Here is a 16,990-nt window from a genome sequence, read left to right as displayed (position 1 = left end):
TGCGTGGCACCCAGGAAGCCCCAGAGAATTTTAGAATGAGGGTGTGTGACCTGGAAGGCCATTTAGTTCAGTTCCTTGCTCAGTGCAGGAACTTTTAGGATGTGCAGTGTGTTTCTGCTTATGCGATGCGTAGCCTTGGCTTTTTCTCCAGTGACCGAATAGCATAAATAATAACAAAAAGCATAGTACAGTGGTACCTTGGTTTAAGAACAGCTTAGTTTATGAACAACGTGGATTAAGAATGCTGCAAACCTGGTACAAACCTGTTTTGGTTTGTGAACTTTGCCTTGGAAGCAGAACATGTTCCGCTTCCTGTTGAGTGTGTTCCATTTGTAAATTGAGTCCCCCGCTGCTATAGGAAAGCACGCCTTAGTTTAAGAACGCTTTGGTTTAAGAACGGACTTCCAGAACAGATTAAGTTCATAAACCAAGGTACCACTGTAATAGAAATAAACTCTACTTGGAATAATTGTGCGTTAGAATATTTTGCAAATGCCTCATTTGCAACATGGCTTTTGCATCTCTAAACTTGGAAGACCTTAAAGAATTCAGTTTTGAATAATATCCTGTAAATGTGTGTGTGTTTGTGTGTGTGTGTGTATTTATTTTCAGCAGATTACAAATACACTAGTAAACAAAATTGTAGCACTTAGCTCAAGTGGAAATGTATTACAGTGGTGCCTCGCAAGACGAAATTAATCCGTTCAGCGAGTCTCTTCGTCTTGCGGTTTTTTTGTCTTGCGAAGCACGGCTATTAGCGGCTATTAACAGCTATTAACGGCTATTAACGGCTTAGCGGCTTTAAGAAAAAGGAAACAAACTCGCAAGAACTCGCAAGACGTTTCGTCTTGCGAAGCAAGCCCATAGGGAAATTCGTCTTGCGGAACGACTCAAAAAACGCAAAACCCTTTCGTCTAGCGAGTTTTTCGTCTTGCGAGGCATTCGTCTTGCGGGGCACCACTGTACTTTGACATTAAGAACTCCAGGGATTACTTAGTCATCTCTAAGGCTGCCCATGTACCTGGGGCTAAGAGTTCAGTAGGACTTAACTTCAAAGTGGACATGGCTAGGATTACTCTGTTAAACACTGACTTGAAACGGAGCACCTTTGCTGCAACTGATACAAATTCAGGCAGCATTTAACTTGTGAACCCAGTAAAAATTCAGACACTCTCTACGCTCATACTTTATTTTTCAGAAAGAAAAGGAAGCACCACCATCCAGCCTGTATGACCAGAACAGTGATGGGTCTCATGACCATGTGCAGAGGGACCTTTCCTCTTCTAGCCGTTGCGAGGTAAGCTGTTAAAAGGAAGTTTGTTACTGAAATAGCTATGCCCCCCCCCATTCCAAAGTTTGTCTCTGCAAACGGAGACAATATATTCTTAAATATTAAAGAATAAGACTGTTGTTATATCACAAACTCAAAAATGCACTCCTCCTGATTTTCCGTCTGAAGGAGGATGGGCGCAGTCTGAAGAGCAACTTTGGTTCACACAAGTAAACCAGAGTCAAATTTGTGCCTTCCCCACCCCGCATTGAATGCGTTGTCAACATCGCAAACTGTTTTTGAAACTCCCCTCTATTCCAAAAGGAATTCATTGTGCCATATGTACATATTGCTCTAAGAAAAACAAAATAGCAAACAGAAACTGATTTCACTGTTGTTTGGATGCTGTTCAGTATTCCTTAAAATTTGCTGATGTGATTAAACTCTGATACATTTCCCATGGTGTCTATTTTAAGTAATTTATTGCATTTAAAAATTCTTGTTTTGATAATGTAAGTCAGGGGTGGGGGTCCTGTGTTGGACCACAACTCCCATAATCCCTGACTATTGGCTTTGCTGTCTGGGGCTGATGGGATTTGGAGTCCAACAACACTTGGAAGGCCACTGGTTCCCCATCCCTGATATAAGTAGCTGTGTTCTGTTTCTGAAACAGATGTATTTGTCTAGCAGCACGCATTTACTTAATGTTATATGGATGGTGTTTTTAGGAAACAAGACTTGTGCCATACCTAACTTCTGGGGAAGCAGAAAAACTTTGTTCAGTTATTCAGTCCTGTGATTTGAGTTTTAAGAGAGATCATCTTGAGACAGAAACATCCAGCCAACTTGGAAAGCATTTGAGTTCTCTAAGTGAAGAAGTGGACAGCTCAGATAATCATGTAAGATGTGCAGGAAATACAAATAGTATTAATATAAATCTTGATTTTATTTTATTTTTAAGTGAAAACGTTATTCAGCTAAATGTTAAATCACCTAAACCTAAAAACCTATATACGTTCATGGAACTATAGTTAACGGTATCCAAACAAGTCACGATTTAGAAACCCGTTTTAAACCATAGTTCCATGTCTCACTTTGTTTGGAGACCATCAACCATAGCTTCCTCATTTGGATTTAATATGCAACTGTGGTAAACCCAGTTTGTTTCCCCACTTTCACCAGCACAAAAGTTGTGGGTGATGCACAAATCTCATTTGTATCCCAGCTTATTAAGATACTATTCATGAGAACCAAGCCAGGATGTTAATCTGGGGAGCCTTGAAAACAAATACACAGTTATGTGAAGGCTACGATGAGTGAAATTATAACTAATAATCTCCCTAAAAACCATTTCCTGCAGAGACAGATTCCTCTATCCTCCACTCTTTCCACTCCCTTTTAGCTGGCAGAATGTTCAACCCAACTGTCATTCTCTGCTCATTTTAGTTCCCCCTCCCACTTCACATTCCACCCCCCCCAATCCACCCCCCCCCCCGCAAAAAAATCCACTGTAGCCTTCGGAGTTACTTGGGAACAACAAGATTAGTAACGGAAGCCATACTTCCCTGGAAGATAGGTGGCCTTCACAGCTAATCCCCCCCCCCCCCCAAATGTGGAAGGGTGAGATAAGCACTTCGTGGGATGAATTCCTTTTGCAAACTGCCCCCAGGAATATAATTGCAAAGCACTGTATAGCTGATTATAATATCTAAAACAAAACCACGCTCAGTTCACAAAAGGCAACTGGCCAGGAGGTCTGACGTGTGTCCTGGCTAAAGTGCATGCACCCGGAAACATTTCTCAGCATCCTTTGCAGTGCATTGATTTTTTATTTTTATTTTTACTGGGAGACGCTCAGGGTCCCCTTTGTCAGGTGGAGTGGTGTTGGAAAGGTTCCTTGCAGATAAATGGTACTGGTGCCATTCAAGGTGTTGCTTCACCAGTAATAAACATGTTCTCAGGCTGGGTGTGTCAAAGGTTGCAGTGGCTGAACACCATGAAAATGAGGTTGCACTTGCATATAACACTAGGGCTTCTGAACTAGGATGCCTGTAATTTTTTAAGAAGCCAGCAGTTTAGATGTTTGAAATTAAACTACTAATAAAATTACTACTTGAAGGTATTATTTTTAAAATAAATAAAAATGAAACATTTATTCAAATGTTACAATACAGTTACAATAAATTTTCAATCACTATCCCCTCCACAGACACCTCTGTGATGATGGTGGCATTAAAATACCCTGTTCTTCAATAAAAGAGGAAAAGGGGAGATCAGATCATGTCAAAAGGTATCTTTTTTTGGAGATGCCTTTGATTAGTCGTTGATGGTATGTGAGGCGTTATAATAGAGCAATACTCAAGATGTTCCAGATGTTATTAACCCAAGCCTCTATTGGTATTTTAGAAGTTTCCTTCCATCATTGGGCAATAACTAGTCTAGCTCCTGTGAACAGGAAGGAAATTAATTCTTTAGATTTAATGTGTAGAATTTGGGGTCAAATCTAATGATAATAGGACAAGTGTCAAATTAGGAGGGATAGATTGGTTAGTGATTTTGGAGGTCAGATTAAAAAACTTTCCCCCCAAAGGCATGGACCATGGTAAACTCCCACCAAACGTGAAAATATTTCCCAACATAATGGTGAGCTTAAAGGATTTATCTTTGCAAGATGTGGGGGGGTACAATGCCACTGAAATATAATTTTAAAGGAAACTTCCTGGAGGCGAGCCGAAATTGTTTTTCAAGATGGATTTTATCATATTGATTCCCCTGCTTTTTTGCTTACTGAAATTCCTATGTCGGGTTTCCTATCTCATTCGAATATCTTCCGCGTTTCCTACGAAGCTTTCTAATATCATACCATATATCACTGAGACCGCCCCTTTTGTGTCATGGCTAGGTCTGTTACTGATTCCAAAGGTGCCAAGAGTCTCAAATCCTCCCCGCTTTGTTCCAGATACTTTGCAAAAGTGCATAGTTGAGGTAAAGGTAAAGGGACCCCTGACCGTTAAGTCCAGTCGTGGACAACTGGGGTTGCGGCGCTCATCTTGCTCTATAGGCAGAGGGAGCCAGCGTTTGTCTTCAGACAGCTTCCAGGTCATGTGGCCAGCATGACTAAGCCGCTTCTGGTGAACCAGAGCAGCGCATGAAAACGCCATTTACCTTCCCACCGGAGTGGTACCTATTTATCTACTCGCACTTTGACGTGCTTTCAAACTGCTAGGTTGGCAGGAACAGAGACCAAGCAATGGGAGCTCACCCCGTCGTGGGGATTCGAACCGCCAACCTTCTGATCGGCAAGTCCTAGGCTCTGTGGTTTAGACCACAGCGCCACCCGCGTCCCATAGTTGATGTAGCCAGGACCATTTTATGCCTTTTGTCTTTGCCACCAGGTCCTCCTTTAAAATTGCTTTACTTTTTAACAAACAGATCTCTTAATTCCAGAGAAATGAATTGTTTCAAGATCTATGAGTTGATTATATTTGTCTTCATGTTTAAATGAGGGGTGATCTAGCAGAGGCATCAGTGCTGAAGGCCTTGAAGGTATTCTGAAATTTCCAGGCGTTATTACAAACAGGAATTGTGTGCAGCCCTTGGATTTTGGTCTTCCACACACCCCTACACAAACTGGCCCGTCTTGTTGTACTGTATGACGTTTTAAGAGGACAGTACAATGCATGTAACAAGCTGAAACGTGGACTTGCTGTGTCTTAGCGTGTCGATAGGAGGAGACAGAAATGTTAGAATCTCTGAAGTGCAAGTTTGCTATCCTGGATTGCATGCATTTTGATGCAGAACTTTTTGATGCAGATGATTTGGTGGCTCTGTGTGTGTGTGAAGAGAGAGAATAAGCAGTGAAGCCAAAACATTATTTTATAAGCTTCCAGAACAAGAATGCTTGAAGGAGAACTGGGGTTCATACGGCCGACTTGTGGATAAACACAGGACCAGGATGAAGGAAGCCTTGCCTTGCCTTACAGGGGAATCTGAGGAGAGTTCCTTGGAAGAAACACAGAGTGAAAGTGAAAGAGAAAGGTATGCTTTTAAGTTGAGTGGTGTGTGTAATGCAGCTCAGATATTTTACCCTAGAACATTTCCCTAAAGCTATTCATTTAGGGGAATGCCATGCAGTGCCAATTACAGTGGTACCTCGGGTTAAGTACTTAATTCGTTCCGGAGGTCCGTTCTTAACCTGAAATGGTTCTTAACCTGAAGCACCACTTCAGCTAATGGGGCTTCCCGCTGCCGCCACGCTGCCAGAGCACAATTTCTGTTCTCATCCTGAAGCAAAGTTCTTAACCCGAGGTAGTATTTCTGGATTAGCAGCATCTGTAACCTGAAGCATCTGTAACCCGAGGTACCACTGTACTTCCAAACTAGAGCTATCTGAAACATGGGTTTAACATGTGTGCTGTTCCTACACGTTCTTACATTTTTAAAAAACTTTTTTTTAAAAGCACACAGAAGTTTTATTTAATACTCACCAATTTTCTGTTTGAGTCTCAAAACTTATTATCGTAAAACAAACCATAATTTGCATATATGTTTCGCAGTGTGCACACGTTCTGGCCAGCCCCTAACTTTCCATGGCTTCATATTGCATAGATGCCCTATGGATGCCCATGATACATGTTTACCCTAAGCAAAATAAATGCCCTACATGTGAAAAAGCATTAGGTGAAATGATGTACTAAGTCCTCGCGATTCACAAAAGGAAAGAACCACTGTGGAAGTCTCCAAGAGGATAATTAACTCTTACTTTTGATGGGACGTTAGGCTTTGTGTTAGTAAGTGTGCCCAGCCACTGGCTGAATTGCAGTTAGCATTTAAATTAAGGTTATACAGAGTAACACGGGCACAGTTTTTCCTAATAAACATTAGTCTTTTGTTTATAGGTTGTGGGAAGACACCATTCAGGACGAAGCTGCTTTTCAGAAAAAGCTCCACGAAGCAGAGTTGGCAATTGGTTCAGCAGAAATGTTCCTGCCGTCTTTTAAAGAAACTCTAACTAGAATTTCAAAGGTAAGTTTACATTGACAATTACTGAATGATACTTGGTTGCAGTATGGCCTAAGAACAACAGAGTTCTGTTCTTGATACTGGATTTTCCTGAAGCCTACTGTGCTCAGTTCAGCAGAGAGCTGCCGCTGGGTTGGCAACTGGCAGAAAATATGTGCCCTTCCTTTGCATGAATGGAAGCATCTTTCTCTCATGCTATGACTTTGCTATATCCAAGCTTATGCTGTTTGCTGCTGAAACACAAAAACATTGACTGCCGTTATGCATACAGTTTGAAGAAGGAATAACAAGCTATGAGTACTTTAAAGACTAACAAATACATTGTGGCAGAAGCTTTTGTGGACTTCATCAGATGCTCCATAATGCTGATGGCACAAGTTTTTGTAGACGATACGCCACAACAAAATTTGTTAGTCTTTAAGGTGCTGCAAGACTCTTTGCTGCAAAAGACTAATGCAGCTACCCTTCTGGAAATTTTGAATCGGGTATGTTAAAATGATGTGTCTTGTGTCTAGCTGCAATTCAGCCTGTGTCTGTAGACCAAGGGCTGGTGAATATTTTTCAGCTGCATTCTTATCTAAGCAACCTTCCTTGGGCCATGTGCTTAGTGGTGGATGAGGCCAGAGGGTAAAATCAGGCAAAGCAGCAAAATTAAATTTTACCTTTGTGGATTAATTCATATGAACGCTCACACACCCTCACAGACACCCTCTATCCTCCATTCAGACGACCAGGCATCATCTGAGTGCAAGGACACATTCCATTCAGACAAAACACTTGAGATGCAAGCATGGCCAGTGAGGGAGAGTTTTGGGGGCCAGATTGATAGGCCTGGAGAGCTGCATTTGGACCTCTGGCCTGAGATGTCCCAGCCTTGCTATCATCTCTGCTCCAGAACCAGCAGTGCTGCTTTGGTTTGGAGAAAAGCTAGTTACAGTGGTACCTTGGGTTACAGATGCTTCAGGTTACGGATGCTTCAGGTTACAGAGTCCGCTAACGCAGAAATAGTACCTCAGGTTAAGAACTTTGCTTCAGGATGAGAACAGAAATCGCGCAACAGCAGCACGGCAGCAGCAGGAGGCCCCATTAGCTAAAGTGGTGCTTCAGGTTAAGAACAGTTTCAGGTTAAGAACGGACCTCTGGAACGAATTAAGTTCTTAACCCAAGGTACCACTGTATTTGTGACAGGCGTCATAGCAAAATCGTTTCCTATCGTTTTGTATTTGTGATCGTTCTGTGTGTTCAAATGATGTAAAAGGTTTGTTTTATCAAAACGGTTCTGTTTTAAGGTTCTGAACAGTGTCACACTGGTTTGGGCAAAAAGAGGGTTTTCTTTTTTTACAAAACGACTTATCTGCGATTTAATATTTTTGTCAGGCTTGTTACGTTTCTGCAGCGGATATGATAAAGATTTCTATGCAAGAGGATTTACTGGTAATGGAGCTAGGGGCTCTCAAAAATATGAAGGGACTGTTACAGCAGCTACTTAGGTCAAGCAAGGAAAAAGAAGTAAGAGAACGTGCGCAGAAACCACAACCAAGTATAGTATTTATCAACAACAAGTTTTAAGTATTTTTTTTTCATTGTTTGAAGTAGAATTTTCAAAGAAGGAGGTGAATTCACAGAAAAATAAAATGAGATGATATATATCAAGCAGTGTCCTGAGACAAGGGGGGCAAGCCCTTGAGTTTGTTGGCCCATCCCGATAAGTTTCTGTGTTGCTCTTTGTTTGTGTCTAGCCCAGGAATTGCTTTTGATTAGATGCTTTTATGAACAAGGTTTCTAAGTCTCTTGCTTTGTGCAGCAGAGCTGTAGATCTTTCTCCCAGACGGATTTGTCAGGTGGCCAAGAATCCATTCCCCTCGTGCGCAGGGGCAAACTACCATATTTTTTGCTCTATAAGACTCACTTTTTCCCTCCTAAAAAGTAAGGGGAAATGTGTGTGCGTCTTATGGAGCGAATGCAGGCTACACAGCTATCCCAGGAGCCAGAAAAGCAAGAGGGATTGCTGCTTTCACTGCGCAGCGATCCCTCTTGCTGTTCTGGCTTCTGAGATTCAGAATATTTTTTTTCTTGTTTTCTTCCTCCAAAAACTAGGTGTGTCTTGTGGGCTGGTGCATCTTACAGAGCGAAAAATACGGTAGATCCATCTTGCTGCCACCAAAAGATTCCCTGGGTTGCAGCAGATCTGTTTACAGACCAGAGCTGCACTTGCCTAATTAACAGCATCAGGTTTGGTTTGGTCTTCCTTGCCAGTTGATCTGGGTTTCGGCTTACCACTTAGCACAGCAGCCTGTAACCTCCCTGTTGGCAAGCAGTGTGCTCATGAAGAATGTCAATATGCAAGCATTTTCTGCACATAACTGCATATTGTACTTAAAATGCTTTTGGCTTATGCTAACACCTGAATCCTGCACAATGTCGTCAGGACCCCATTATCAACTTTCCCTGGGCTGGAACACAACCTAGACAAACATCTTCTTATAAGAATTAAACCTTCAGTGCAGCAACGAAGTTGTTCCTGAACTGAAACAGGGCTGAGTTGATATCCACCTGTCCATTCTCTTGGCAGGAAATTTAGTATCTGATAACTTTTTAGAAAAATATTTTCGTATATGTGGAGGGCTGTAGGTTGGGAGAGAGCGGGCAGGTCTCCCATGCACACAAACAGAGGTCTTTTGAACAAGAGAAACTCTAATAATTTTAATTTTTAAATTATTATCTTATATTGGATATTGCCCATTGAATAGAATATGTGATGAGTATGAGTTACTCGTGCGTAAACTGGTGCCTCTCTAGGCTAATTTGCCTTGTTAAACCTTTCTGACTGCACAGCCCTTTCTAATCCATCACTGTCTCAGTCACTGGCAGAATCCGTCAGTGGGCGTTTCTTGAATCTCTTCCAACATAAGAGTTGTTTGACACCCAGTCTCCTCCTCCTCTCACTGCGCGGGAGCCTTCTGCGCAGGGAGGGCGTAGGTAGCGGAGGACCTGTCCCCTCCTCACTGAGTTCCAGTGAAGAGTCCGGGAGCCCTCTCTCCGATTCCCCCATCTGCCCACCTTTGTTCCTGGTGTTGCGCTTAAATGCTTCCCCCTCCACTGAGCTGCTTCTCCCCCTGCTGCTGGGTCCTTCTCCAGCATCATCTAGGAGCCTCCCCTTCGCCTCCCGCTCCGATGTCAGTTCCCTGACATCCACCTCCCCCCCAGAATCCCCTCCACCCCTGGACCGACCTGTGGGACCAACTTCGTCCCCTTCGTCGGCCGAGGAGGCGGGGAACCCCCGGAAGGAACTGTCACCATCTTCTGTGGATTCGAAACCTGCTTCCCACCCGCTCTTCCACCTGCCAACGGGGTGGTCTTCCCAGTCTGATTCTTCTTCCTCCGAAACCTCTCCTCCCTCCTCCTCGGAGTCAGAAAATCCCTCAAATACCTCTTCCTCATCTGTGGTTCCAAATTGCTCCTCCCAGAATCTCTCCAGGGGTTTGGGTTTGTCCGGGAACCGGCGGTGGAATACCTCCACCAGATACCTGTCCTCGAAGGCTTCCGTGGGGACCCACGTGTTTTCGGACCTGGGTTCCCCTTCCCACGCTACCAAATACTCCACCCGGCGCCCTTGCCACCTTGAGTCCAGTATTTCCGTGGCCCTGTGGTGGTGTTCCCTTTCTTCTACCTGCGGGTGTGTGGTGACTTCTCCCTCTTGCCCCCTGGAATTCCCGCCCTTCCCTATGCGGTGAGAGCAGGGACCTGTGGAAAACCGGGTGTATTTTCATGTTATCAGGCAACTTGAGCTTAAATGCCACGGGATTAACTTGCTGTGTTACCTCAAAAGGTCCCAGCCGTCTGGGCTGCAACTTCTTGCACCCCCCTTTGAAAGGTAGCCCTTGGGTGGACAACCACACCCGGTCCCCCACCCGTATGGTCTCCCCTTCCCTGCGGTGCTTGTCTGCCTGCCTCTTGTAAGTTTCCTTGGCCCGCTCCAAGTTCATCTTAAGTTGCTGGTGTAGGGCCTCCATTTCTTCCACAAACTGCTCTGCAGCGGGTACGCTCCAGCTTTCCTCCCCACTCCCCGGGAAGGCCCTGGGATGACACCCATGGTTGGCCATGAATGGGCTCATTCCCGTGGACACGTGTTCCGCGTTGTTGTACGCGAATTCAGCCAGCGCTAGTTTTTCTACCCAATCGTTCTGCCTCTCGCTGACATAGCAGCGTAGGTATTGCTGGAGTATACTGTTCGCTCTTTCTGCTTGCCCGTTGGTCTCTGGGTGTCTCGCCGTCGAGAAACCCACCTCCACCTGCAGCAAGCTCATGAGCTTCCTCCAGAACCGGGAAGTAAATTGTTTTCCGCGGTCGGAGATAACCCTCAAGGGGGCGCCATGCAGCCGGAATATGTGCTCCACAAACAACTGGGCTGTTTCCTCTGCCGTTACAGCATGTGAGCAAGCTATAAAATGGCACATTTTTGTCAGTAGGTCGACCACTACCATGACTGCTGTCTTTCCCCGGGACTTGGGCAAATCTGTCATAAAATCAATGGATACCACCTCCCAGGGTTTCCCCGGCGTGGGTAAGGGTTCCAGTAATCCTGTGGGGGCAGCCCGCTCCCCCTTTGCCCTTTGGCAGCGGTCGCACCCCTGTACATATTCCCGTACATCCTCCCTCACCCTGGGCCACCAGAACTGCCTGGTCACAAGCATCATGGTTTTGTGCTGTCCAAAGTGCCCTGCTGTGGGGTTGTCGTGGAGTTGTTTGAGTACCTTTCCCCTCAGGGTCTCCCCCGGTACGTACAGCGCTCCCCTATAGTATAGTACCCCTTCCTTCTCCTCAAACCCTTCTTGGGTCCCTCTTCCGTCTCGTAGTTCCCGGATTTTAGTTTGCGCGAACACGTCGTTTCTGGTCAGCCCGGCTAGTTCTCGTTTCCCCACCAAAGTTCCCCCACACACCCATCGGTCCTTGGGGATCACGTGTCGTTTCTCCAGCGGCCCCTCTCCTTCCAGGTACTCCGGTTTACGCGAGAGAGCGTCTGCTCTTACGTTTTCCTCTCCGGGCACATATCGGATTTCAAAGAAAAACTTGGAGAACTCCTGTGCCCATCGAATCTGTCTCTGGTTGAGTACTCGTGCGGTTCTCCAGTACTCCAAGTTCTTGTGATCTGTGCAAACCTGGATCTGTTGTTGCGCCCCTATCAGTAGATGACGCCAACGACGAAAGGCCGCGTAGATTGCCAGCAGTTCGCGGTCATACACTGTATAGTTTTGCTCCGACTTGCTCAGTTTTCTCGAGAAAAAGGCACACGGTTTCCATTCCTGCTTGCCCCTCCCTGACTGCAAAAGGACCGCCCCTACGGCTCTGTCGGACGCGTCGGTCTCTAGCCTCAGGGGTTTCTCCAGATCTACGTGCAGGAGTTGCTCTTCCGATGCGAACGCCTTCTTCAGTTTTTCGAAGGATTGCTGGGCCTCTTCTGTCCACACAAACTTCTTTTTGCTACTGAGACAATCCGTGATGGGCGCTGTCAAGTGGGCGAAGTTCTTGATGAACTTCCTGTAGAAGTTGCTGAACCCTAGGAACCTCTGTACGTCCTTCCGTGTTTTGAGAGCCTTCCACTCCAGTACTGCCTGCACCTTGCTTGGGTCCATCGCTAAGCCTTTGTCAGACAACTTGTACCCCAGAAACTCGACTTCTCTGGCGTGAAACTGACATTTTTCCAGCTTGACCCACAACTGGTGCTTCTGCAGTCGTTGTAACACTTCCCTGACGTCTCTAACATGTTGCTCCTCATTGTCCGAATAAATTAAGACGTCGTCCAAGAAGGCTACGCAGTTCTTGTACAGCAGAGACCCCAACACGTGGTGTATGAAAGCTTGAAAACAGGCGGAGCCCGACTGTAATCCAAAAGGCATAACTAAGTACTCAAAGGCACCTAGGGGTGTGAACATTGTGGTCTTCCATTCGTCCCCCTCCCTCATCCTGATCAAATTGTATGCGCCCCTGAGGTCCAGCTTGGTAAAAATTTTGCCTTTCCTCACTCGCGTTAAAATGTCGTCAATCCTGGGCATTGGGAAGGTCACGGGTTCTGACACCAAATTGACAGCTCTATAGTCCACTACGAGCCTGGGTTTATTTGTGTCCTTTTTGTCCACAAAGAACACCGGACTGCCCCCTACTGCCTTTGATTCTCTTATGAAGCCTCTTTTCAGGTTCTTGTCAATAAATTCTCGCAACTCCTTCATCTCCCTGTCAGACATGGCGTACAGCTTACCCACTGGCAGCTGAGCCCCCGGAAGCAAGTTGATCTGGCAGTCAAAGGACCTATGGGGTGGCAGTCTATCTGCCTCCTTCTCGCTGAAGACCTCCCGCAGATCTGCGTATTGTGGCGGCACCTCCCCTTTCCGCTCCACCGCCATCCCAGCCACCCTGGCCACGGTCATTCTTGGGGCTTCCCCCCCCAGACAGTGTTCCAGGCAGTAAGCTGACCCAAAGGTGACTGTCCTCTGATGCCACGCCACCACTGGATCATGTTGTGCTAGCCAGCTCATCCCTAATATTATTGGGGGCCCTGCTAGTGAGGCGATGTGAAAGGCGATGGTCTCCGAGTGCCTAGACACCCTCATTCTCATTGGTGGGGTCTGGTGTGTCACTTCCCCTCCTAGAAGCTCCCTGCCATCAATGGTGGTCACTTGCAAGGGAAAATCCAAAGGCAGTAAGTGGAGCTGGTGCTCTAATGCAAAGTCTTTGCTGAAGAAATTACATGAGCTGCCTGAATCCAGCATCCCTTTCACCCTGACTGGGTGCCCGTTCGGGAGTTCTAGCACCACTTCGATGGCTATTGCCGCCTTGGGGGGGTCTGGTTGGGGCACTTTTACTGGTGGCTGGCCTGGCTGTTGTGCCCCTTGATTGGCAGCCAAGCGTTCCCGTTTCCCTGTTCCTGTTCCTTTACCACCTCCTCCTCACCCCCTGCGGCTCCCACCATTCCTTGCCAGGCCTTTCTTTGAGGGCAGGCTCTGGCAAAATGGCCTGGCCGCTGGCAAAGGTAACACTTCTTGGAGGTTTTCCAATCCTTTCCCTCCTTTTTGCACCCTTCGCTGGTGCTTGAAACTTCCCGCACGCGTGCCCCATCTATTTCCATTGGCTCTGCTGGCGGGGAAGGCTGCCTTGGTATTTCAGGAATGCGGTAGTCATGGCAACGTTGCTCTCTCCCTTCCCGCCTCTCCTGGGCCCGCGCTTCCTGGCGCATGCCAATCGCAAGCACAGCCTTGGTCAGCTGATCCATCCCCTGTGGGCGGGGTGCGCGGGAAAGTTCATCCTTAACCGTTGGGGACAACCCCTCCTCGAATAACATCTGTATGGGTTCGGAGTCCAGTTGCCACCCGAGGCGGTGAACTATCATGGCAAAGCGCGACCAGTAGTCCCTAACTGACTGGCTCCCCTGTTTACAGTTCATCAATTCCCGCTTTGTCACACTTTTTTGAACATCAGTGGAAAACATTGCGTCCATTGCTTGGAAGAATTTCCTCAGGTCCTGCATGGCGGCATTCTGCGTCGCCATAAGGGGCCTGACCCATTCCCTGGCCCCGTCCTGCAGGTGACCCACAATATATGCCACCCGCGCCGCGTCGTCTTCAAAATCGTCATGCTGCAATTCCAATGCGTACTCTATTTCCGTTCGAAACGCACTGTATTCTTGCGGCTTCCCCCCAAATTTGTGCACCAGTCCCGGTACCTTCCTTGCTATGGGGGTGGGTCTGACCTGTGCATCTTGAGACCGCCTTTCGTCCAGCCGCGCCGTCAGAATGGCCACATGCTGCTCCAACTCTCGGTTCCTCTCCACCAGCGTTTGCCCTCCAGCTGCTCCCCCCTGGGTGCTGGCTTCTCCGGGCTTGCTCATGATGCTGCCTGCCTGCTGCTGCGCACGAGCAACTTTCAGGGACTGACGGATTGCTGTGATGAGTATGAGTTACTCGTGCGTAAACTGGTGCCTCTCTAGGCTAATTTGCCTTGTTAAACCTTTCTGACTGCACAGCCCTTTCTAATCCATGACTGTCTCAGTCACTGGCAGAATCCGTCAGTGGGCGTTTCTTGAATCTCTTCCAACATAAGAGTTGTTTGACACCCAGTCTCCTCCTCCTCTCACTGCGCGGGAGCCTTCTGCGCAGGGAGGGCGTAGGTAGCGGAGGACCTGTCCCCTCCTCACTGAGTTCCAGTGAAGAGTCCGGGAGCCCTCTCTCCGATTCCCCCATCTGCCCACCTTTGTTCCTGGTGTTGCGCTTAAATGCTTCCCCCTCCACTGAGCTGCTTCTCCCCCTGCTGCTGGGTCCTTCTCCAGCATCATCTAGGAGCCTCCCCTTCGCCTCCCGCTCCGATGTCAGTTCCCTGACAGAATACTCCTTTAAACTATTACTTGGATAAGAAAAAATAAGTAGAAAATCTCTTCTCTCTCTCTCTCTTTTTAAAGATCAATTAATAAAATAGACTTTTGGGGCTTAAAAAAATGACCTCTAAACACATCAGATTTTAATTCACAAAGGAACTTTCTTATCTGCGCTTGTAGTTTTTTCTTTTCTTAGTTCTTAACTGTAAATAGAGGGCATGGTCACTTGGAATGTTGGGAGTTTTATGTCGCAGGAAGTACAGTATGTTAAACATAATATGTTGTATTCAATATTAAGTGACACTAAATCAGTTTTGTTTCATTTTTCTTATTTTTAGATTATCAGTACACAGATTGAAGATTTGATACGGAAGTTGACTGAAAGCGAAACTGAAGCTGTAGTAAGTTCTGTTCTTTGGCATGTCATCATTTCGTTTCGTGAAGGCGACACCACAGCCTGTTTTAGGCATTTTAAGCAGTTGCACATACGATGAGGGAGCCATGCTGCATGTTGTCTGTATTATTATTATTATTATTATTATTATTATTATTTGCAGACATAGGATGGACACTGCAGCAAGGAGATGGCTTGTCCGCTCCCAAGGAAATGTTCATACCTTATTAATAGACAAAGCAGCATTCGCCAATTTGGGTGGGATTTCCCATCACTTCACCTAACTAGATAGGTGGCAAATACCCAAATCTTACAGATAGTTCCCCTTTTCTGGGCCCAGAGCCCAACACTCCCGAGCCGCCAGATAGTGATAACATCAAGGCAAACCAATTAGTTTCTATCAAAGCAAGTGGCTATAAACATATATGAGCCCACGGCTTTAACATCTACCAATTAATTGTAAGGTTATCTTGACTACGAAGATGTCATTCTCAGAGCTTCTGGGGAAAGTTCACACAGTGTTTTGACTATTTTTGGGCCTGCTGATATCTAAATGAGCCCTCTGTCATGAAAGCCAGTATACTTTCGATCCTTGTTCTCTCCCCCGCCCCCCTCGAGTTACAAATCCTTGGCTCTCTAGTATGCAAATAATAATAATAATCTGGTTTTTTTTCCTTTGAAGGAACTCAAGCATGAAGTGCTTCGAAAAGAAAGGTATATTTTAGAGCTTTCTACTCAGCTTCAGCATGAGAAAGTAAGTTAGCATTTCCCTTTGTACAGCTGTTTTACTTCACCTGCCATAAGTTTATGTTTACCAAATTACATGATTTGACAACTTTATCAATCTCTTGTGGTTCCTGCTAGTTCTAAGCTAGATTTTGGTGTGTTCCAATATTTCAGTACGTTAACTTCCAGAATGAGAGTGTAGCTGTGCAGTCTCAGACTTGTCTACTCAGAAGTATCTATATACTCAAGTATCAGCCGAGCCGAATATAAGCCGAGGCACCTAATTTTAGCACAGAAAACTGGGGAAACGTATTGCCTCAAGTATAAGCCGGTTCACCACACCACAAACCTGGTGGTGGCGGCAGCGGCGGAGGAAGAACAAGCAGCCCAAAAGGGCTGCTTTCGGGCTGCTCGTTCCACCGCCGCTGCCCACCTCACTCGAGTATAAGCCGAGGGGGGCTTTTTCAGCATAAAAAATGTGCTGAAAAAGTCGGCTTATACTCGAGTATATATGGTAAGTCCCACTTTATTAAGTGGATCTTATTCCCAGGTATGTAATGTGTTTAGGATTGCAGCCTAAGAGTGTATATCTTTTACTAAAATAGGTGTTTTGTTATCCCCTTACCTGTTATTTGAAATGTATGTGCAATAGGATTGTATTGATTTTGTGGAATGTATTAATTGAATTATTATTTCCTCTCCTTGGGTACTGAAATTTTATTGATAGGCAAATGTAGCATGTAATTTTTTAAAAAATATATATTGCTGGGTACTTGTTCATATCATCTGTTTGGTTTTTTTTTATTAGTGTTTTTAATTTCTTCTATTAAAGTTAGCTGCTTTTCTTTCAGAAGGGCGCAACAACGGAATGTCTAGGCGCGCTTATTTATAACTAGAATACAAAGCTGGAAATGAATGAACGGCAGCTAAAATCTTATGTTCATTTTTCACATGGTATAGACCTCATCATGTTTCCCCTGCCTGCCCCCCTAATATTCTTAAGAGGGTCCCTTCTTCAGCCTTCAGAGAGTGGCTGGAAATGGGGAGGCAGAAAAAGGTCCCCCTTTCCTTCCGCTCTGCAGACAAGCCCTGGATTCTCCCTATACCCCATTTCCTTCATATAAATATATATTTTTGGCACCACAAGTAACACATTAAAGGCCTATACAACTGATGGCAGAGACACCCACATTGAGTGTCCAGTTCGCAACCC

At 45.8% G+C, this 16,990-nt stretch overlaps 2 protein-coding genes across 7 annotated transcripts in view; both read left to right on the top strand.

Annotated features, from left to right (window-relative positions):
* The window catches only part of COL24A1 (collagen type XXIV alpha 1 chain), a 331,774-nt gene that overhangs the window by 58,043 nt on the left and 256,741 nt on the right, over window positions 1–16,990 (top strand). The gene's annotated exons all lie outside the window — the stretch shown is intronic.
* The window catches only part of ODF2L (outer dense fiber of sperm tails 2 like), a 39,879-nt gene that overhangs the window by 1,507 nt on the left and 21,382 nt on the right, over window positions 1–16,990 (top strand). For 3 of the 6 annotated variants that reach the window (XM_081008631.1, XM_081008626.1, XM_081008628.1), the window contains 7 exons: window positions 1,199–1,297; window positions 1,999–2,169; window positions 5,154–5,308; window positions 6,169–6,295; window positions 7,670–7,801; window positions 14,996–15,058; window positions 15,734–15,805. In XM_081008631.1, the coding sequence (XP_080864757.1) occupies window positions 1,199–1,297; window positions 1,999–2,169; window positions 5,154–5,308; window positions 6,169–6,295; window positions 7,670–7,801; window positions 14,996–15,058; window positions 15,734–15,805 (819 nt within the window). The remainder of the gene's footprint in view (window positions 1–1,198; window positions 1,298–1,998; window positions 2,170–5,153; window positions 5,309–6,168; window positions 6,296–7,669; window positions 7,802–14,995; window positions 15,059–15,733; window positions 15,806–16,990) is intronic. The other 3 variants (XM_081008630.1, XM_081008629.1, XM_081008627.1) reach the window with 2 other exon arrangements.

This window comes from Podarcis pityusensis (assembly GCF_964106645.2).
Source record: "Podarcis pityusensis genome assembly, chromosome: 6".
In the NCBI taxonomy this organism is placed as follows: Eukaryota; Metazoa; Chordata; class Lepidosauria; order Squamata; family Lacertidae; genus Podarcis; species Podarcis pityusensis.
The sequence above is the reverse complement of the archived record's forward strand: the minus strand, read 5'-3'. Positions and strand labels throughout refer to the sequence as shown.